The sequence below is a fragment of the Kryptolebias marmoratus genome, linkage group LG15 (genome assembly GCF_001649575.2).
Source record: "Kryptolebias marmoratus isolate JLee-2015 linkage group LG15, ASM164957v2, whole genome shotgun sequence".
In the NCBI taxonomy this organism is placed as follows: Eukaryota; Metazoa; Chordata; class Actinopteri; order Cyprinodontiformes; family Rivulidae; genus Kryptolebias; species Kryptolebias marmoratus.
Window position 1 is genome coordinate 34,328,511 of NC_051444.1, and position 22,385 is coordinate 34,350,895.

The 22,385-nt window shown below is 41.5% G+C and overlaps 2 protein-coding genes and 1 long non-coding RNA gene across 4 annotated transcripts in view; 2 read left to right on the top strand and 1 right to left on the bottom strand.

Moving 5' to 3' along the window:
- dis3l (DIS3 like exosome 3'-5' exoribonuclease) overlaps positions 1-16,983 on the bottom strand; it is a 29,683-nt gene extending 12,700 nt beyond the window's left edge. Inside the window, exons 1-9 of the mRNA XM_017439713.3 lie at positions 16,743-16,983; positions 15,166-15,316; positions 12,346-12,474; positions 9,115-9,250; positions 6,788-6,955; positions 6,428-6,506; positions 6,135-6,314; positions 5,881-6,050; positions 2,620-2,781 (exon numbers count right to left, since the gene is read on the bottom strand). Coding sequence (XP_017295202.1) covers positions 2,620-2,781; positions 5,881-6,050; positions 6,135-6,314; positions 6,428-6,506; positions 6,788-6,955; positions 9,115-9,250; positions 12,346-12,474; positions 15,166-15,316; positions 16,743-16,872 — 1,305 coding nt within the window. The 5' untranslated portion in view covers positions 16,873-16,983. The remainder of the gene's footprint in view (positions 1-2,619; positions 2,782-5,880; positions 6,051-6,134; positions 6,315-6,427; positions 6,507-6,787; positions 6,956-9,114; positions 9,251-12,345; positions 12,475-15,165; positions 15,317-16,742) is intronic.
- On the top strand, positions 8,533-12,419 carry LOC112449842. Its single transcript, XR_005234120.1, has 3 exons — positions 8,533-8,607; positions 11,751-11,980; positions 12,305-12,419. It is a non-coding gene; the product is annotated as an uncharacterized LOC112449842 (long non-coding RNA).
- Positions 16,984-18,917: 1,934 nt separating the features above from the next.
- Positions 18,918-22,385, top strand: part of LOC108249366 (multiple epidermal growth factor-like domains protein 11) — a 254,217-nt gene continuing 250,749 nt past the window's right edge. For both annotated transcript variants that reach the window (XM_037979947.1, XM_037979948.1), the window contains exon 1: positions 18,918-19,139. The gene's annotated coding sequence lies outside the window, so the exon portion shown is untranslated. The remainder of the gene's footprint in view (positions 19,140-22,385) is intronic.

Genomic DNA, 22,385 nt, shown 5'->3' on the forward strand with positions numbered 1-22,385 from the left:
AGAGGAAGACCCAGGACACGCTGGAGGGACTATGTTTCTCGGCTGGCCTGGGAACACCTTGGGATTCCCCCGGAGGAGCTGGCCCAAGTGGCTGGGGAGAGGGAAGTCTGGGTCTCCCTGCTTAGGCTGCTGCCCCCGCAACCCGACCCCGGATAAGCGGAAGAGAATGGATGGATGGATGAACAACTTTAGGCTACTTTTGTAACCCTGGTTCTCTGAGTAGCATGAGTGAGTGCCTCACATTGGGAACACCCTTGGTGTTACCTCATCAGAAGCTTCTTTTACATTAGGCCAGCCGGGATTGGCTGGAAATAAGCCTGTCAGTGTCAGGGAAGCCAGGGTCCATCCCCATATTTAGAGAGCTGTCACTGCACTGACAGTTTATTCAAAAAGGTTCACCTCTTCCTCACAATGCCAGAGCAAGGAGGGTGACTTGATGAGACACACACTCATACTACTTAGAGATCCATGTTCTCTTTCATAGCATTTGTTTCATGTCTCACATTGGGATCAAACAAATGTGGAGATTCCCAGCATGCTGCAGCACAAATCTCCTGAAGGGATACCGCCTTGAGCAGGCCCATAAAGAGCTTAACTAGTAGAAAAGGCACAGAGGCCCTCTGAAGGCTGTAAGCCTTTTGAGCTATAAGCTAAGCCTAGTTTTGTCTTATCCTGCTCCTCAGAAGACAAAGGAGGTGGATAAAAAGCCAACAACTCAATTGCAGAGTACGACCACAATTTGTTAGGCTAAAAGCAGTGTTTGGGAGCAAAGTCACTTTATATTTCAGCTGTCTGGGGTTTGCAACCTGAGGCCTGTGAAGATGGGTCATAATCCAGTCTCCTGTCATTGTATAATTGAGTGAACTCGATATGAGACCCTGCTCAATCCTTTCAGGTGGCAGCAGGTCTACGTTGTTTAGGATTTCTCCCTAACTTGTTCTACAATATACCTGGTGACACTTGAGCTAACCAGGTGTGGCTAGGTTGGGGGAAGCGTTGTAGCTTCCTGGTAGGTAGCATGTAGTGAAGTGAAGTGAAGTGAGATTTACTTATATAGCAACAAGGTGATCCAAAGTGCTTTACAACAGAAACAGAAACAGAATTAAATACAGCAGGTACATAATGAAACACACAAAAAGAAAAACACAACAATCATGTCTAATCTAAATGAATCATATATAATCTAAATGAAATATAGGATAATCTAAATTAAATCACAAAACCAGACATATCTAAGCATGAGCTAAAACAGTTAAAATAGTAGCTAAAATAATCTAAATGAAATCATGATAAAGTTAAAGCTGAACTAAACAACAATTAGGAATCTAACAATATCTAAAATATGAGCAAAGATAAACTAAACTAAACGTACAGGAAGGCTAAATAAGCTAAAACATGACAATGCTAAACTAACGGTACCAAACTTTCTAAAAGTACCAGAAGGCCCGCTAGACAGCCGACGTAAAAGTTACTAAGACAGAAAAGGGGGGGGAGATGACAGAAGTAGCAGACACAGCGGAGAGTGTGTGTATGTGTATGTGTGTGTGTAGAGGCCATGGAAGACGATGTGGTGTGTTGAGAATGTGTGTGTTTGTAGAGAAGTCCATGAATCACGGCATAGTTTGAGTCGTGCTACACTAGGACATCCAACATGCAGTTGGGAAGTAGGTACAGTTTTTTTTTTGTTTGTTTTTTGGAAAGAGAGAGAGACAGTACCTATGGGAGGTTTTTCAATAAACTGTCCTATAAACAGGGGGAGGGATCCTGCCCTCCCTGACACTGACAGGATTATTTCCAGCCAATGTAAAAGGAGCTTCTGATGAGGTCACACCAAGGGCGTTCCCAATGTGAGGCACCAAACGAATGCTGTGGTGAAGACCAGATCAATTTTATTATGTTCTGAAATGGAAAACCCTAGAATTGAAAAAGGGTGAACTTTCTTTTTCCCAGAACACACAATCAATATTTGATAAAAAAATAAATAAAAATAATACAATGAGGCAAACAATAAAAAATAAACTCTGCTGAAAAGCTTAAAGGGCCTATCATATTCTCAGTGGTTTGAAGGGAAATGATTTTAGGATAAATACTTGTTAAATTCTCCCAAGTACAGAAAAATGACCCTAAGCTCCTCTGCAGGTCATCTCCAAACTAACCTGAGATCTGCTATGGAGCCATCTGGACTAATTGTTTAGTTCTGCTCTGAATTTCCCTCCAAAATGTTCAAGAGACGAGATGTTTGAATCCACTGTTTTCTGTTAACAGCTGCCAGGAAATGACTGGAGTTAGTAAAAATAAAATTAGAACCATAGCCTGATGTTTGATCCAGTCCTGGTCCAAAACCTGTTGGACCACAGCTGTTTCTACAGGACCAACAGTCTCTGTGAACACCACATGATAGAATCAAAATCTGAGGATGCTGGTTTTATTCTGAATTATCAAGAGTGTTTCCATGGAAACCGGACCTTGAGAGACTAAGATTAGGCAAAGTTACTGGTGGATGAGATTGTTGAGACTTGAGTCAATAGAACCAGATGTATTTGTTCAGGTAATGTCAATCAGCAGATTATGGAAATGATTTTAGGCTTTTGTTTGGCCAGTTTCAGTCCCTGCTCTGACCTGGGCTTCAGAAAACGGAGACACGTGGATGCAGTTCTCTGTGAGGATGGTCTGGACCTCAGTCTCCAGCTCTCCAGCTCGACCCAGAACGCGTACACTGTGGCCGTTGGGATAGAGCGACGTGCTTTCCCACGAGTCGATGCGCACCACCACTCTGTGGTCCTGGGGGAGGACACAGGGGAGACAATGAGTCACATCTGGAGACACACTGAACTTTAGGGTTTATGGTCAAACTGAGCTTTCAAACCCAAACTGGTTACTGCTTCCCTAAAAATCTGGAAAAAAAATATCCTCACATTTTGCAAATGTTACAGAATGCTTTCTGAATCCTATTTCTTTCTTGATGACTAGTTATTAGATTTTTAGATCATTTTCTTTTTTAAAACAAATACATTTCTGAATATAGTAAAAACTAATCATTTAAACTTTCCAATCCTAAATTGTGCTGCTATCTTCTTTTTAGAGAGAAAAGGTGACAGACTTATATCCCTCCTAAAAAGTCAATACTCTTTCAGTCCACTTCTTAGGTGTCTTGAGGACATAAAGGCCTGGATGGCTATTAATTTCTTGAATTTTAATGAAAATAAGACTGAAGTGATGGTCTTTGGAGACACTAATGGGCTCTCTCCTGTGAATTTAGGTTCCTTGGCCCAGTACAGCAAGCAAACTTTTATTTGCTTTTAAATCTTGGAATGGTCTGGCCCCACCTTACCTTTCTGAGAGCCTGCATCCCTACAAACCCACCCGCTCTCTGAGATCAGCCGACCTGCTGTTCCTGAGGGTCCCACAATCTAGGCTTAAGCTGAAGGGGGGTCATGCAGCTCCTAAACTGTGGAACAAACTCCCCCTGCATCTCGGACATTGTCTGCTGTTAAAATTCTTCTTAAAACCCACTTATGGTCCTTGTTCCTTATAATTTGTTATTTTTTTCCCTTTTGTGTAGATGTTGTAGTTTTATCTGACTTAATGTGTTTTTTGTCTTGTGTGAGCCATGTTTTATTGTTGACTCTGTACAGCACTTAGGTCTGCTGTGGCGTTTTAAATTGAGAAGAGGTTTTCCCCTGCAACCCCTCCAAACAAGCCATACTTGTTCAGATGTCCCATCATGACCTTTACCCTTTAACCTGTTAACGGAGACTTGTAGAGTCTGAGATGGAGGTCATTTCTTGAAGCACTGACTTAAGTTCTGTTGTTTCTGCATTTTGATTTAGTTCTTAAATAAAGTTTTAGTCCAGGGTGGTGACTGAATGTCAGATTTAGGAGCTGCATGGCTGCAGTCCTGATTCTGGAACAGTGAACCGTAGCTTTACCCTTGCAGAGTGGCTGAAGGGCTCATGGCAGTTTGACTGTCCAGTCCACGTGTGTTTTGTGGATAAGGACAGGCATTCTGCGGGAGGTGTACTGAATTCACACCAGAGGGCAGTGTTAGACAGATCATTTCTGAATCAGACAGTTGCTAAGCCTGGAGTCCTTTATCAGTGCTGCCTTCTTACACTGCCTCGTTTCTATTGTCTGCTCAAGCAAAGGGACTTTGTATGCATAACTGAACACATGTAAATAATACGTTTAACATACTGTTCTGATAAAGGGAAATTATTGTTGGATATATGAATGCTTGTTAGGCATTATAGATTTCTGAGTGAATATTATGCTTTTTGTTATTAAGCTTTATATTAAGTTATCTAGTATGTAAAGTTATTGCTAAGCTAACAACGTGACTTTCAGCCTTCATACGTTTAATTTATGTTAAATGGGCTATTTATGTTAAAATATACATATGTTGTTATATTGCAGATACCTCACAACTGTCCCTACAGATAACACAACTATCCACACAGACTCAGAATGGACATGGTTTGAGCTTTGTAGTAGATAAGAAATCTAACCTTTCGGTCTGTGTTTTACCTCTCTGTTGATGAGGAACTGGCTAATCAATCTTATAATTTACTAAAAAGGGGCTGCTGGGGTCATTTTTATGAAAAGTTTGACTTCATGACTCAAAAAGACCTAATTATTTTTGTCCTGATACGGTTGAAACCAGAAGTTTACATACACTATGTAAAAAGACATCTGCATTTTTTTCACACTGTCTGACGTGAAATCAGAATAAACTTTTAGGTCAATTAGGATTTTGAAAATTATTATTATTATTTGAAAATGATTTCTATTTGCTCTATGGTCTGAAATGTGCGTATCAATGAGTCCTGAAAGGAGTCCTGTATCGACATGGGCTGAAAGGCCACTCTGCCAGGAAGAAGGCATTACTTCAAAAGAAACATAAAAAAGCCAGATTAATGTTTACAAATGTACACAGGGACAAACACCTTCATTGTTGGAGACATGTCCTGTGGTCTGACAAAACTAAAATTGAACTATTTGGCCATAATGATCATTGTTACATTTGGAGAAAAAAGGGGGAAGCTTGCCGGATCAATTTTTATAACCGCGTACACATACTAGGTGTCGCACAATAAACTGCCCGGTGAGAAACGGTGTTCACATCGAACTGTTTTGTGAGCGACACCAGCCGCTCTCAGGTGAGAATCGGCGCCGGCGCCAGCGCGCAGCACAACTGCTGCTCTCTGTGCAGCGCTGGCAGGTGTGCGGTGGCTGCCCTGGTGGTGAAGAAACAGGGCTAAAGGCTCCTTCTTTTCTTTGTTTTTATAACTAAGAGGCAAGCGATCTCTTCCTCCTCGTCTGGTGACGCCTTAACTGAAATTTTTCACGGGAGAAATTTGGGCAATCTGTACGCTCGAGTATAAAGTCTCAACCGTCCACTGACAGTCCGCCCGGAGTCTGCGTGGCTCACGGAGTATTCACAATATGTCCGACTATGTAGGCCTAATGCTGCAAGCGGTGCAGCTTTGTAGTTTACCAAAGTCGTACTAAAATATTATGACTTCTTACATACATAAGGTGCACTGGATTATAAAGGCGCACTGTCGTTTTTTGAGAAAATTGAAGGCTTTTAAGTGCGCCTTATAGTCTGGAAAATATGGTAATTAGTTGACCTAAAACAGAAAAAGTTTATTCTGATTTCACAGACTGAAAAAATTACACGTCTTTTTGTGTACGTAAACTTCTGGTTTCAACTGTCAAAACTGGAGGAAGGTGTACTTACTCAACACTGACAGCAGCTGATTGTACTCAGAGAATTTTAAACACTAAATAATAGAAAAAATACATGTGGAGAGGAAAACATGTTTGTCTGAAAAGAAACTTGTGCAGATGAGTCAACAGACAGAAGATGGTGAGTTGGACCTGCAAAACATCAGCCTGCTGGGTGCTGATCCGGATTTTTGGGATGCGTCGATCCCAGGGTATTGCCAGGATACGCTGGGAATTTCTGCTTTGAGACTGAGACTTGTCCCTGGAGGGGAATGTCACCACATAGTCCCTCCAGTTTCTTTGCAGGATCCCCACAACACGACCTGTCCAGTTTAAAGTGTAGAGTCATGTGAGTTCAGCCAAACAGACAGAAAACAACAGGATTCTGTTAGAGGGTTTGGTCCCACCTGTCGGCATGGGTTTATCCTTGCTGTCCTCCCCCATCTTCTCGTCCACCTGTCCCTCAGTCAGAGCTGTGACCTTTCCCTTCCATTCACTCTTTGGCAGCAGCTCCACTGCAACCAGATCACCGTGTATGGCCCTATTACGGCTCTTAGAGCCAAACACCAGCACCCCTCTACTGAGAGCTAAGGTGGGAAAACAGGAAGAAGGATGATTTTAGCCATGTTGGCTGGTAATGTAGTTGAAAGTGTTTGTTGTGACTGTCGAACAGAAACACTGAGATTAGAGAGTTTTGTACCAGTGTTCTTGCTGAACAAACTGTCATTGTTGATGAAAGCTTCATTCTGTGCTCGATGTTTGCTCACTTTCAGAGACCCCTGATCAAACAGAATCAAAGTTATTAAATCAGTTCATGCACCCATCAGGCAAACAAAAATAAACTCTGAATCTATGTCAGCATTGTTGTTGTAAAGCTGAACATTTTCCCAACATATTCAGTTTTTTGACATTGCCTTTGAAAACAGATCTAACACTCATGAAATTAGTTTTTTACCACAGATGCACCCTGTCGTTTACACATTCACAACTAAAACATCTCACTGAAGGCAGGCCCTTTTTTTACCTCATCAGTGAGGAAATGAAGCGAGCAGATTTGTACCTGAATGTAGCGTCCAGATTTGATTCCAGCTTCTAGGACTTCAGCAGGAAGATGTTCTGGAAACTCTCTCTGCGAGTCCTCAGCCTCCTTCTCCTGCAGCGCCTGAGAGATGGAGCTGTAGAGGTCTTGAGCTGCCTTCAAATCCGGCCAGAAGTCTTGCAAATAATCCTTGGAAATACAAAAAGTTTAGACGAACAAATATGGCTGAGACTCTTTACAACAGGGTCCTAATGTACAAAAAATAGTGGCATACACCCTTTTTCACACTAAACCAGATGTATCGATAATGAACACTCGTGACAGAGACGTGAGCAGCCCCACGAGCCCTACCAAAACTTAGCGCAAGTTGTGTAAACAACAGAAGCCTTATGGACAACGTTGGCCCTGTGTTGTTGCTGTTTTTTAAACTTATGGGGATTCTCCTGAGACTTCAGGAAGAGAGGCGCAGTGGAAGAAATGCTCTGGATGCTGCGATTGTTGCGTGGAGTAGGACAGCTGTTATCTGCCGGAGATTTCAGACTTTACAGTGCCTTCAGCTGGGGGACAGACGGCAGAAACATTGCAGGGTAAGCTAACGCTGTTGTTTATATTCCTACCTTCGCTCTTTATGCTTGCATCCGGTCACACCCACAACCAATGAGTGAACAGGAGCTAAGCTTGCGCCGCCCACGAAGCAGCTATATTAGCTATATTAGCCAATCAGATTGGCTTATATAGCTAATATAGATACATACAGCATGTGTTGCCTTCATTATATGGTTTATATAAGGCTTTTAATTTTTTGCGGCTCCACACATATTTGTTTTTTGTTTTTTTGGTCCAATATGGCTCTTTCAACATTTTGGGTTGCCGACCCCTGAGATAAGGGATAACACTGGGAAAACATTTTCAAAAATTTTCTTTGGTCAATTAACGAAAAGTAGCTGGCAAAAATGCAAGCGAATAAAGGTTTTATAAAGCCACTTTCACCAGCTGCCGGCTACTTTTGAACCCCCTGAGAGAGGACCTTTATTTTTTTAAACTGGAAAACAACAATCAGCCTGACTTTGGCTGGTAAGGTTGGATCATTTAAAATCCCCCTTTCTGTGGTAAAGATACAGACTGTCAGATCACTCTGAACTGAGCACCACAATGATGAGCTTTGACCTGTGTGTGTGTGTGTTATGTAGATGTGTATGTATATATCTTTTATCTCTTTATTTTATCATTTATTTATTATTTCTTTCTGCTCTTTGTTTTCTAGGGGTAAGGGGCTTGTTGTCAGTTGGTAATTTTGCATGGTAAAAATTGAATAAAAAATGTTTAAAGAAAAATGGATTAGGCAGTGCATTTTTTATATTTACCATGTCGATTAAAATGGCAACATGTAAGCCAACACCAAGGTATTACGGGGAGGTGCAATGTTTCAGTGACGACAGAATTTACATGGAGCGAACTAGACTAAATGGACTCTGACTGGTGGAGGGAAGGTGGCCTCGACTGCGGCCTTTTTGGAAACCATTGCTGATACCAGGGTTGAGTTGTAGGTTGGACCCAGAATGCAGGCACACTCAGAGAGCTCAAACAATAAGCTAATTTATTAACAAAACAAAGACTGATGTGGCAGCAAACACTGAACTTCCATAAACCATCTCAGGTGATTGCAGGGAGACAAGGAGATGAAACCAACAATAAACCACTGATGAAGAGATGGGCCAGACTGAATATAAAGGTAGAGCTGTCGAGGGAGTGGGAACAGGTGAGTGATTAATAACTAGAGACAGGTGTGGATGGGAGTGGCAGGCAGACAGGGAAAACCACTGAGGAACAAATGACTTAAGGTAGGTGAATTATGCCACAAGGGACACAGAGAGCAAAACTAAACAAGAACATAATACTAAACACAGGAACTAAAGCAAACACAAGGATAACAGAACTACGGGAACATGAACATAAACCTAACACAAAAGATTACTAAAACTAACTCAAAAAGTACCGATCTTGACAGCAGAGAATGTGAGTGTTTCATGAGTTTATTTCACCTATTTACCCCTTGGTGGTAAGTTTTGGGCGGCTGCGCTACAAAGACCTACCCACATAGAGGGGGCACTCAGGTATACTGGAAAAGCACAGAGATCATGCAGAACGAAGTTGGGTTGAATTAGAGCGGAGCAAGTCATGCTGAGACTGAGCTTCAGAGACAAACAACCATTCACACTCACACCTAAAGACAATTAACCTAACAGGCATGTTTTTAGTCTGTAGGAGGAGTCTTGGTACATGAGGCTTCTGTACCTATTGGTCTGACTGTTAAATGTGTAAGATGTAGTCTGAGTGAAACCGTTTACCTCGAGGGAGATGACAAAAACTCCAGAGTTCAAGCTGCTAAATTGAGTCACAGCGTTTTTGTCCTCTGTGATCATCACAATGTTCATCACACCAGCCAGGTGGTTGTAATACCACACTGCAGCGGCGTATACACACCTACAAACACATGAAGAAGAATTGAGTAAACACACCTACAAACACATGAAGAAGAATTGAGTAAACACACCTACAAACACATAAATGTTCTTTAACAGAACAAAAATACATGATGATTCCACTTATGGAATGAAACCAAATTTTACTTCACTAAAACAACAACAAAACAAATAGTATTTTTAAAGTTTACTTTACATTCCATAACAACTATGTGCTCACATGAATCGATCTTCAGACAAATGATTTCAACTTGAATATTTATTTAAAAATGTCAGCAATATAGCATATCTTTCTATCAGTTTTCTGAGCTCTTTTTATAATAATTAAAAGATTAGGCTGCAGCCACACAAGGGGCTTTCTGACTTATTTTCTACCAAAGGCAAAACATTGTGGACCAGTTTTATTGGAATCAACAGCTGTGGTCATCATGAATATCAGAATATTTTCAGGCTCTTAAAGACTTTTTTCCTGGGGTGGAATGATCATACAACATACAAATGTAATGATTTTTAAATTTACTGTGGGTTTTTTGTTTTCCACACAGGGTCAAGATTATACACACAGCATAAAATAATCCCTACACCCACCCCTAATATTTGATTAAATGTCCCTCAGCAAGTGTCCCCTGGACCACAGGCTGTTTGTTCAAACCAGTTTCCTTTCATTTGAGGGGGTTAGATGATTGGAGGTCAATCTAATGAGAGCTGTCAAACAAATCCTTTTTAAAAATTACCAGCTGGAGTCAATCATTATCACAACATAAGACTTCCTTTACGCCTGGCTCAGGACCACAGTGCACCATTTCAGGACCTTCATCTGAAAGTTTTACTTCTGACCTTCACTGTAACTACAAACAGAAACATTACTGCAACTAAAATTCTCAATTATGACAAACTAATCTTTATTAAAACCAAAAACCATCAAGGCTTTTACTACACCTGATGTGATATGAAGTAGGAACATCTGCTCTTTGGTCCTGCAGCAGCGAACGCTTCCATCAAACAGACCTGTGACTTTTAAACATTTTCTCATTTAATCTAAGAACATCGCTCAGACCTGTAGTAGAACATAAGTATCACTGTTAAAGTTCACTTCATCGTAGATTTACTCAGATCTATAATCACACTCAAACTGTCATTCTCATGTCCACCTGCTGCAGTCATTCCTCACATACCTGAAGCAGAAAAACCAGGCTGGAAAATGGGGAAATTTGCACTTTGGGCCTCGACTGAAACAAGTGTCGGGACATTTCTGATTGACATCAGAGCCAGTGGGAGGGACTGAAGCACCACATGGATCTGCATTACTGACCTGCTGCAAAACCTTTCCCACTTCATGCTTTTAGCTTCAATCTAAAGTCTGCTGAAGGGACCCTGAGGGACAGATTTTTGTACATATGGAAACTGACTCATAAAATGCTGTAACTCAAAAGTTTAAAAAACTTTCTGTGATTTTTTTAAGAGCTGGTGGCTGCAATCAGTGACCTCAGTTAGTAGGTTCAAGCTATAAAACAAAAACTTTGTATGATTCGAGTTTAGATGAAATAACTGAGATGTGCAGCACCAACATGTGGACATAAATTCTGTTCCTTTAGAACAGGTAGGTCATCTGTCTTTTTACTCAGAGGATGAAGCTGAAATAAGTTAGCATATGTTCTGAACAGGGTCCTCAAACTGTGGTACATGGAAAACTGGAGGCAAATGAGCTCCCTCTAGTGGTCTGCAACACAAACGTTTATTTATTGTCCAATTTACAGACCAGCCAAAAAACCTCTGCAGTTTCTGCTTCTGCAAACCAAGCAGGGGCATGACAATGTGCTTATCACCCACCGCCAAAAAGAAAGCAACCATTGGATGTACGTACATGTACAACTGATTAACTTTGTGAGTTACCTCTGAATGCACTGATACCAGTCCTGATATCGTATGCGTGTACTTGCACTCACAGCAGGAATACTACTTAACAGCAGTGTGACATTCTCCTCTCAGCTGAGCAACCAGGTAGGAGAGGAGGAGCAGTGTCAGCTTTCAGAGTGAAAAACGTTCAGCTAACTACAAATTCTGCTCAGCAAAGTTGTCAAAAAGAGACACAAAATCTATCACGTTCAACACAAACAATCTGATCAAACATCTAAACAATCAACCTGATGCTGAATTCAAAGAGTTTGCTAACAGCAGAGACACAGCTCTAGTCTCTGAGATGAAGTGGGAGTATGGATGAAAGCACAAGCCTCCCAACAGTCTGACCCAGGGGTGGGCAACCCTGGTCCTCAGGGCCACCATCCTGCATGTTTTACACAAAGAGGTGATGTAACTACTGAACCAGGTGTGTTGGAGCAGAGAAACAAGGAAAACATGCAGGATGGTGGTCCTGAGGACCAGGATTGCCCACCCCTGGTCTGACCGCTCACCAGTGGAGATGTAACACTGTTACAGGCTTGCTCCCACACACACAATCAAGTTGTCTTTTGTATGAATGTTCTTTATTTTTGTGATTTCAGCCTCGTGGTATCCTTCCACAAAGCACCTCTCAGAGTCTCGGCAAACTACTGCAGGTAGAGAGAATATAACTGATTAGGATCACGCCACAGTTTGTGTCCAATCAGTCCCACCCGGTGCTGATCCCTCAACCATCACCTCGTCTCTCTCCTGAAGCCACGCCTTAACCACATCTTACCACCTCAGGCAGCTTTTGGAAAAGTCTGCTGATGTCCTGGCTCTGTTTGGGGAGGTAACATGACAAGGAAGCTCCCTCATTTTCAAAGTAATAGTAAGAAGTGTAACAGTATTAATTAACACCGGTGAAGTGCTGTGAAGTTTCTGTGGTGAGGCAGATTCTCACACATCTTCACTGTTAAAAGTCAGCTCAATTCAAGATGGTGGCGTGACATGTCCCAATACTGCATGAGATGACGTTTGACCAAAACAGCTACAGTATTTGTCATCATAAGATGATCTCAGTCTAAAACTCTGGGATGAAAGGTGATGCCTAATATACATTAATGCTAGGTCTTTAGTTTTTACACATTTCTGGGTAAAGTCTCTTGTTTTTCAGCTCTAGTTGTACCGGGTCTAAACGCTGCTGGGAGGACTCACCTGGTCTGCCACGCCTCCTGGCTCTCACCCTTCTCTCGTGGACAGTATGAATACGTCTGAAACTCATTCGCAAAGAGCACGCAGTCATGGCGAGGGTCCTTCAGCAGGTTCCTCAGACGGTTGTAATACCTGCACAGACATTACAATGTGCTGAAACGTCTGAGTGACAAACATTGGATCAATAGGTTTAAAGGATTTTAAATGACTTTCTGCAGCTTCATCTAAAAAGTGAAAACAAATCTGACAACTACAAAAAAAGGTAACAGATTCCATTTATTTTCTATTTGTTTTAAACAAACCTCAGAAACAAGCATCTGAAGCTACATAACTAACTCATGGCACATTTCCCCTTCAAGCACTGGTATTAAGACTTTTACTTTTTGATGTGCTGAAAGAATCGTTGACCTTTTAATTTCTCTTGTGTTTATATAAATGCTTTCACGTAGACTTTCTAATGATAACAATGCTATTCACTTTCCAGAAGTGACCACATCTGGTTAATGTTTTGTTTGTTCCCTGATAAGAGTGGATAAAAGAAATGGATTGAAGTGTAATTAGATTGGCTTTAAGTTTTATTTTTTATGAAATGATTCTATCCCCTCAGACAGTTTGGATAAAGAACTGTATGCCTGTCAGCCTCCCATAGGTTGTTTTGACATAGGCTGGATGAGTTCATCGTACTCCTTCCATCATCAGACTTCTGCTTCCGGGAAGATGCTGGTGAAGCTACATCAGCTGTCTTCTAGGCCAGAATGGAGAGGATCGTGCTGAACGCTGCCTGTCGTGGACTGTTGGACTGTCAACCTTCTTACAACCTAAGAGTCTGACTAAACATTGTTTCTGCTGAAAGAGCAACAATAAGAACTATCAGCCTTCTCAAATCTGAGTAAGAGCAAACCAACAAACGACAGGGACTGAACTCTGAGCATGTATGATGGATTAATGAAATTTTAATTAAATGGGGAAATTTTATGAATGCTGTCAACTTTCAACAAAATACAGCAGTGTTTCAGTTTTAGTAAGGTGCCTAAAAAAATCTACCTATAAGTCGTTTATAAATAAAAACCATCCAGCTTTTGTGTAAAATAACAGTTCCTCACAAAACAAAAAGACAGTTTCTTCTCAGAAAGTGGGGAGGGTTTCAGCAGCACTTTTAAGTATAAATGAGTAAAAGTCCATAAAGTCAGCGCTCTCCAGAGTGCTCTGGTTTGTTTCTTCAGGTACTAAGTTCTTATGCATCAGACCAGAATCTTATTGTTGTCACCAGTATGTTTGTAGGGTTTTAATTTACTATTAATTGACTTTATTCAGCTGAAGTACAGTCAAGAGTGACTCAGACCTGGTTATTGAGCACCACAGGGCTTAGGAACAAACTTTGCAGCCAAATCTCGGCCGGCCGGCGATCGGCCCCCTACCACCGGGCTCAGCCTCTTCTCTGGGGGAAACCCTGGAGTTACTCAAATTGTTTCAGCCCTGCTGCTGCATGATGCAGGTAAGATATTGACGGATCAGAGCTACTCCACAGAAACTCACTTTAAAGGGTTAGTCTGGTCATTTCTAAAGAGATGTTGTCAAATATTTATCAATAGTTAGTAGGGCCACGCAACATATCAAAGATTTATCAGTAAGCCCAATATTAACACACCAAAGGACAGCTGGGACGGCAGTTAATCACACATCACAGGTTTTTCTACATCATGCAGGTCTAATAGTTAGCACTCATTAGGCTAATGGCTAACCAAACAAGAGCCTGTTTATTGGTTTTCAGGCTAATAAATCAACTCTTTCTCAAAAACAACATATCAGTGTGAAAAAATGCAACGTTGGCTAATATTAAACCTTTACCTTTTTGCATGACACTGTTTGTTTAGTTTGTCACTGTGTTTTCAACCAAACAACATCTGTGTTACTACACAAATGTGTGTGCTGATGGTGTTGATGCAGATGGTGCTGAGGCTGCTGAACGTATCAGTCCGCCTTATCAGCGCATCTTTTCAGTCCAAAAGTTTCGTCAACTCCCGGTGGACTGATACAATCAGCAGCCTCAACACCACTGGTGGATAACAATCTATTTGTGTAGTAACAGAGGAATAAAGACAGGGCAGTGAAGATGAAGCTTAGAAGCCAACACACAGTTCTGGTTCTGTGTTCATCCATCCATTTCCTTTCATTCTGTGCAGAACTGCAGGGCAGCTGGTGTCCACCTCCAGCAGTACACCCCAAACATGTCTCCAGTCCACCACAGGGACACAAACAACCATTCCTGCCCTCACTCACATGTTAGAGTTACAGTGAACCTGAACCTGAACCTGACATGCATGTTTTTGGTCTGTGTGAGGAGAGCACAAGGAGAGCATGGAAAGGCCCCGGGCACGAGGCGGTGCTGCGACATTCTAGCTGCGAGGTGACAACTTTAAGCACTCTGCCGTCGTGGCCAGGGTCTGTGTGTGCTGAATAAAAATGTGGAATAACTGTGGCATCAGCAGTACCTCCAGCAGATACCTGACTTCATCAAAAATGAATTCTCCTCACATTAACGATGCAACATTTTCAGATGGCCGAGTCAGCAGAAGCTAAAACCAAGCTGGAGTGAAAGCAGGGGGTCAGGTGAAACTCCCTGTTTATGGTTTTCTTCAGGTGAGTCCGAAACAGGAGCAAAGAGGTTAAAGTCCCAGCTGAGTCAGCAGAACGTCTGTATAATAAGGCTGACCCGTGCCCATTCTGACAAATGTGTGCAGGAGCTGCTTTCAGACAACCCCAGTTCAGTCACAGCAGGTTGTTTTCGACATGAATTACAACATTGATCTTGTTTGTTGGTACCTGCGTCCTTTACTGTGCAGAGCCTGGCAGGCTGTCCGGGTGAAGACGACCCCCTGCAGCTCCCTGACCTCCAGAACCTCCAGGAAGTTGAGCACCACCTCAGCATCTGGCACCACGTAGTGGGTCAAATCCTCGGGCAGCACTTTGCCATCTGTTGGGGAGTAACACTGGGTCATTTCCACAGCTCTACATCACAGAGTTGAAACAAACAGCCAAGTTTTACATTATTATTTTATTAACATTGTAATATTATTAGAAAGGCAAAAGGTGACCAATAACATTGTTGCTTTTGTCTATGTGCTTGTTTGTCTCTGCCATTAAATATCTCAGGAACCACTTGGATAGATTTTAGTGAAACTCTCAAAAAGTAATAACTGACTGTGCATCAATAACTGATTAACATGCTGGTGTCATCCAGGACATGACAAATTCACAAAACAAAACAACTGGACCTCAACTCTGTGATTGAAGAGGTTTCTCTTTCTCAACTCAAAACTGGAGTGTGGAGTTCCAAGCTTTAAACTGCATTAGATGCAGCTAAATTCACATGCAGATTAATCTCACTCCCCTCTCTCCTGGGGGTCATTAGGGTTTTTGTTTGCCTGGCTCACAGAGATGTGTTTTGGACACATGTATGAAGGTGTGAATTAGAGGGAAACTGACTGGGGATCGGGCTTAACGCTCCATTATAAACTTTAGAAAGCTGAAACCTGAGACCTCCTCCTCTGGTTGAAGTTAGTTTCTCACGTTCAACCTAAATGGCTTCCTTCACACCCCTCTCAAACCATCTGTCTTCTCTCTTTTAGAGTTAACCTGGTTGCCACAACTAAAGAGTGAAAGCAAGTCCTGATCGGAGCTCTACAGCTCAGACTTTATACAGATCACAAAAAGTTGCACTTTACATGTATGATTTTATTTTAGACATTTTTCTGCAGAATGTTCAACTCATAGTTGATGTGACACTCACTTTGGAGCTGTCTGAAAATGTGTTTAATCTTTAGCAAACAGACTTTTCTTACTCCCACAACTGTTTTTAGCACATCTACAAATCCTACATCTAATCGTATGTATTTTAGTCTTCTTTGAGCCGGTGAGTCTCTCACTGCTTGAGGACCAGTGGTTTTCTCTCCAATCCATCCCAGAAAGCCTCCACAGACTATCCCCTTCAAAAGTGGGAATGAAGGGTGTTTTAAACTTGTTATATCTTCTACATAAAACTTTAGTTGCCTTTACTCTTCTTATACAGTCCAAGAGTTGTGTTTTAAAGGAGTTTTACTGGTATTTTAAAATTAGTTACCCAACTAGGATGAAAGTGTCCTTCATCAAACAGTGTTTTATTGAGTTTTTAACAATCTAAAGATAAGTTGTTGCAGTTATCATCCGGACCTGGACCTGGTCCTGGTCTAACTGGGTCCCCATCTACACGAGCTGTGACCTTGTGTCAGTTTAACCACTGAGATACATGTCCCACAGAAAGCCACATCCCTGGACCTGGTCCTGGACCCGGACCTAGACCTGGACCTGGACCTGGACCCGGACCTGGACCCGGACCCGGGTGAGCGGGTGTGTTACTCTACCGTTCGGACAGCCCGCCTGGCACAGAGAGCTGAAGCAGGGAACCCGCTCCCTCACGTAATGCTCCCGAACCACCCGAACCTTCCGGCCCCGGCAGCTCTTCAGGTGGAGGATCTTGTCGGTCTTTATCATCCCGAACCCTCAGAACCGAACCTACTGACAGCTTCAGGCCCCGCACTTCAATTGCGACATGTAAACACTGCTGTCGGACTTTCGGGAAGCGCGCGAGGGGACGCTTCAAGCGTGCGCGCTGACGTCATGACGTTGAAACCAATGACTTATAAGTCATTGGTTGAAACTTTTCATTTGAAGGAAGGAAGCTCACTACTGCCACCCCCGACATTTACTGTGCCTGCCACCAATGACATATGATACTGTATGTGAGTCTGCCACCCTTAACGTGATCACATCAAAGACTGATCAATAAGGAATAAGGAAGCTGATAAGTACTCAGGAAGTATGGAGAAGGCATGAGTTTATAATCGGACATGACAACTAAATTAACAAGATGGAGCTGTTCTGTACTGTATTTTGGTCTAATTTTCACATTTATGTTTGTTTTGATTTCCTTTAGTATTTTTTATTTTTTTTGTATATTTTATTGCATGTTTAAAATAAATAATTCAAATCAAATCAGTCAAATGAAATCTGTAAACACTCAGAGTATGTGTTGGAATTACCCCCTGCTACTACCACACCAAATTTTAGCTTAGTATCTGTAAAACTGACTGAGTTATGGCCATTTTTATGTTGGCCAATTAGCTGTGGTGGCTATCTTCAATTGTCTCCAAAGTTATCAACATTAATAAAATGGAGTGTCTCCGTGTCCTCATGTTGTTCAAAATGGAAGCCAAATAGACAGTGTTTTGTGAATCTTTTTGGAGCCAGAGGCTGTGCAGTAGAGACGTGGGCTGCATGCGCCATACAAAAGTCCTGCAAAAACACCCTCCCAATCAAAACTGTGAATTATCTGTGAAAGGGACACTTTTCTTTAAGCTTTAACTAACTAATTAAAATGAAACATATATTTTTTTAAAATGCATATTTGAACTAACAGCAGCAAAATTAGGGCTATGTGAATTAACAAAAATCAATATCTAGAAAAAGTTACTCAGAAGTGTGTTTTTATGTTTTAGTGAATCAAATTTCCCATTAATTTAAATGAAGGGACAGGATTTAAAAATTGTACTGCAGCCAATCTACTCTCAATGATGTACATTCTGTAGACGTGCTATCACATGACGAAAACACAGCCGTCTGAAGGAAGTAATTCATTTCAACCTCTCCGTTCAGCAGTACTGTAATACCTTGATATTGTGCAGCACTATCTTCATAAATCGTTGCAGAAGATGCCCAGACTGCATAACATTTCATTGATAAGTGTTTTTTATTTTTTATAATAACAAGGCTATGAAGAACTGAAGGCCAATAATCTCATCTCATAACTGAGGAGTTTAAAGCTGGAATCACCTGCAGGTACGTCATTAAATGGGACATCTCGATGTGTACTACATGAAAATTAAGAGGTATATGTCATCATATATTATATTACAGATGTACTTAGCATACAAATATTAATTATTGTGATCCCTTATCCTACACAAAACACATTCAAATGACCCTGTAGCCGATGTTACTCAACTATTTATTTTAATATTATAAACTTTTGAAAAAAAAAACCTTTGTAATTTTTTTTTCTATTACTGTATTTAAAGTTTTGTCCCTTTTTTAAATATGCAGATGATAGAACTTAAAAGGTATCAGTAGATCAACAGTGACTATAATTCCATCTAAAATCTGTTTATTTTCATTTAACAGGTGGTTAGAATCTGATCACCAGGCTGAACGCTCTGAAAGTGAAGACTCAACAATCACCAGATGTTTCCAGCTGTGCACCCTGACCACTGATGACTCCTCTCGCCTCCTCGCTGCTCTTTGGCTGCTCTGTGACGCGGGGGGGACTCCTCTCGCCTCCTCGCTGCTCTTTGGCTGCTCTGTGAAGCGGGGGGGGGTCCTCTCGCCTCCTCGCTGCTCTTTGGTTGCTCTGTGACGCGGGGGGGACTCCTCTCGCTGCTCTTTGGCTGCTCTGTGACGCGGGGGGGACTCCTCTCGCTGCCTCGCTGCTCTTTGGCTGCTCTGTGACGCGGTGGGGGGTGGACTCCTCTCGCCTCCTCGCTGCTCTTTGGCTGCGTGGAGAACCTCTGCAGCGAAGCTCCGACTTCAGAGACAGAAGTTGATTGCGAAGCGGATGTTTAGGACTTTATTCACGTTTGGGGATCGACGTTTTGTCCTTTTAGGAAACTCATCCTTTAAGCTGCTTTTTTCCCACACAGCTCCCGAGGTTTGCCGGCTCGGAGTCCGTCAGAAGGAACTTTGCTGGAGCTGCGTCTCTGCTGCAGGTGAGCTGCAGACCATAGTGCTTTTATTTACTTTTTTCCGCTCAGTTACACAGGTCAGCAGACAAGGCTGCAAGAAAAAAAATGTTATCATGTTATCTTAGAAAATACTCAGTTTTCAGCAGACACGTGTCATTTATCTGACCTTAAAAAGATTTTTTAAACAACAGGGGCTGCAGATTTTAGCATCAATTCCAGACAGACAAACTAAAAGGATTATAAGAAAATAATAATTATTAAAAAGAGTTATGTCTGATAAACTTGAATCCCCTCATCCGTCTTCAGTGAAGACTTTCTTTCGGACCTGGGTTTGGATTTTGTGCCACTGCTCAGGTACCAGGTCAGGTTTATTTCCCTGATCCTGTCCGGATCCGCGGATCCAACAGAGCCCGGGTCTCAGTCTGTGCTCTGTGGGATGATCTGGTGTTAATTAGCTGGGTCAGAATGATTATTGCTGTTGGTGTATTTCAATTGATCTCACACACACACACACACACACACACACACACACACACACACACACACACACACACACCAATACGAGTGACAAGTACAGGCTGCCACCACTAGATGGCGGCCTTCAGACACATGTTTCAGCTGCAGGTTTTCCATCCATGAGAGGAGTTCGTGTATGTGTGTGTAAAAGAGTGTAAATGCTTTTTTTTTTTTTTTTTTTTTTTACCTTTGTAGGACGTTTTCTGCTATAATCACCCACCTTGTCAAGACCAGTAGTCATTATAGGGACCAAATGTGGTCCCAGTACAGTCAAACGTCATTGCTGGGTTTGGAGTGAATTGAGCTTAGTTTAGGGTCATGGATGTGCTGGTAAAGGTTAGGGGTAAGTCCTGGGTCCTAACAAGAACAGGAATACAAACGTGTGTGTGTGTTTGTTTGCTCCTCATGTTGTTGTCACAAATGTGGTCCTGCAGTAAAAGTTATGCTGCTCCTGATGTTTCCTGAGCTCTTACTTTAATTAAATTTGTTTTAAAGAGGAAGCTGCTGCTGCTGGGTCAACAGTTCAGTTTGAAAATCTGCTCAGGAACCAAAGTGTCACATAAGTAAAGGTTGAGGGTTGCAAAGCACTCATATTTTTGTTTTATAGAATTCACAGTTCTATGTACTTTACCTAATTTTGGCTACTTTAATCTGCTGAATTTGAACACAAGCTTTAAAAGAGGCTTTTAATTTTGGTTTTAATTTACTTAATTTAATTTAATTTAATTTAATTTAATTTTAAAATGCCTGTCTTCTGAAGAAAAATAAAATACAATCAGCTTACTGAAAGTTAAAATGATGATCCCATGGTGGATTCCCTAACCTGATACCTGAGTTTAAAACTAAGATCATCTGATGACGATAGAGGCTGCACTTACAGCCGTTTTGGTCAAACCTTGTAGTTCAATCCCTGAGCTGTGAACTGTTAGTGCTTGGAGATTGTATGAGTCAGATACTACCACACCTTCTGAAACCCTTGGAACACCTGAGTGAATGTTGTTTCCTCACCCTGAAACTCAATGATGTGACAAACTGCAGACTGTTTGTCACTCCATCAACAGCACAGTGAACTTTTTTATTTCAGTTCAAAGTGCTTTTATTCCTCCTGTTTCAAGAGAAAACATTCAGCCTGCAGCTCAGCAGGCAGGATGTGATAAAGATAAATGAAATGGACCATTTCATATTGAAATGTCTTTCAGAGCTGAGCTGATGGGCTTCACCTGCTGCTCATTAGAACATTTTATAAACAGGACAGTAAACCATCCCAGATTAAAGCTGTGGCTTTAGTAAAAACCAGAAGGACCTGCTGAGGGCAGATGGATCTGATCTGGATCCCAACAGCTGCTGTGTTTCCAGTCTGCTGCACCTTTACAACTGATAATCCTCCTGATCAATACATCTGATCAGTACTGATGTGCAGAGGTTCCTCCAGGGCAAATTCTGCTGCATTTATTTAACCGGTTTCCCCTGAACGTTAAAAACGTTCTTCTGTTCTGGAAAAAAAACAAAGTAAGACTAAAGCAATTATTTATTCTGCAGAAATGCATTGTGAATGCTGAGCGCTGCATGGCTTTGCTGAAAGAGCTAAATATGAGTTCTTAAGGCTGCACACTAACTAAAAGCTAAAATAAGCAACAATAGCTAAAAGGAGCCGAACTGTAGCAAAATCTAAAATTAGCTAAAGACAAAAATAGAGCAAATACGCTGAAGCACGTTTCAAACACTGTTTCTAAAGGAATTGAAGAGATCTCAATGTACCTTTGTTAAGAAAACATTTGTAAACAAAGTTAAGTATTTTAAAAAGTTCCAAAAATCAAAAGTGATTTCACCCGTCTTCTGAATGACCTGAACATTTTGATAGAAGAATGGCTAAAGTAGAACAAAATTTGCAGAAAGTTTTCAGTTAGATTGTAAAAAAAAAGAAAAAAAAAGGAAAACAGTCTGAATGCTGATTCACCATTCAGACAATAATCTAAATTTACCCTGAGATGAACAAAAACAGTGTCTTTTTGTTCAAATATACTGTAAACTGTGTCTTCAGTTATTTAACCAAAACTAAGAAATATTGTGAGTGAAAACCTGGTTCCAGCAGCTTGTAGAACCTCCTTTAGCAGCAGTAACTCCCAGTAGAGGTTTTCTGTAGGACTTTATAAGCCTCTCTCATGGTTGTGGAGGAATGTTGGTCCACTCTTCTTTCCACCGTTGCTTCAGTTCATTGAGGTTTGCAGACATTGGTTTCTGCTCAGCTCTCTTTAGGTCCCACCACAGCACTTCAATCTGTTCTGGACTTTAACTGGACCACTGCAGCATCTTGATCCTTTTCTTCTTCAGCCGTTCTGTTGCAGATTAGCTGCTGTGTTTGAGATCATTGTTCTGTTGCATCATGACTCAGTTTGGTCCGAGCTTCAGCTGTCAGACAGATGGTCTCACATCTGAGAGGAGTTCATGATCGACTCAATGACTGCAAGGAGCCCAAACCATCAGCCCTCCACCTCCGTGCTGACAGTTGGTATGAGGAGTTTGTGCTGAAACGCTGTGTTTGCTGCTGTGCATTGTGGGTAAACATCTGTACTTTGGTCTCATTTTATTCCTGAAGTCTTGTGGTTCATTCAGATGAAACTTTACAAACCTAAGTCATGCTGTCATGTTCTTTTTAGAGAGAAGTTTTCTCCTGCAACTATTTCAGACAAACCATACTTAATTAGTCTTTTTCTAATTGTCCTGTCATGACCTTTAACCTTTAACCTGCTAACT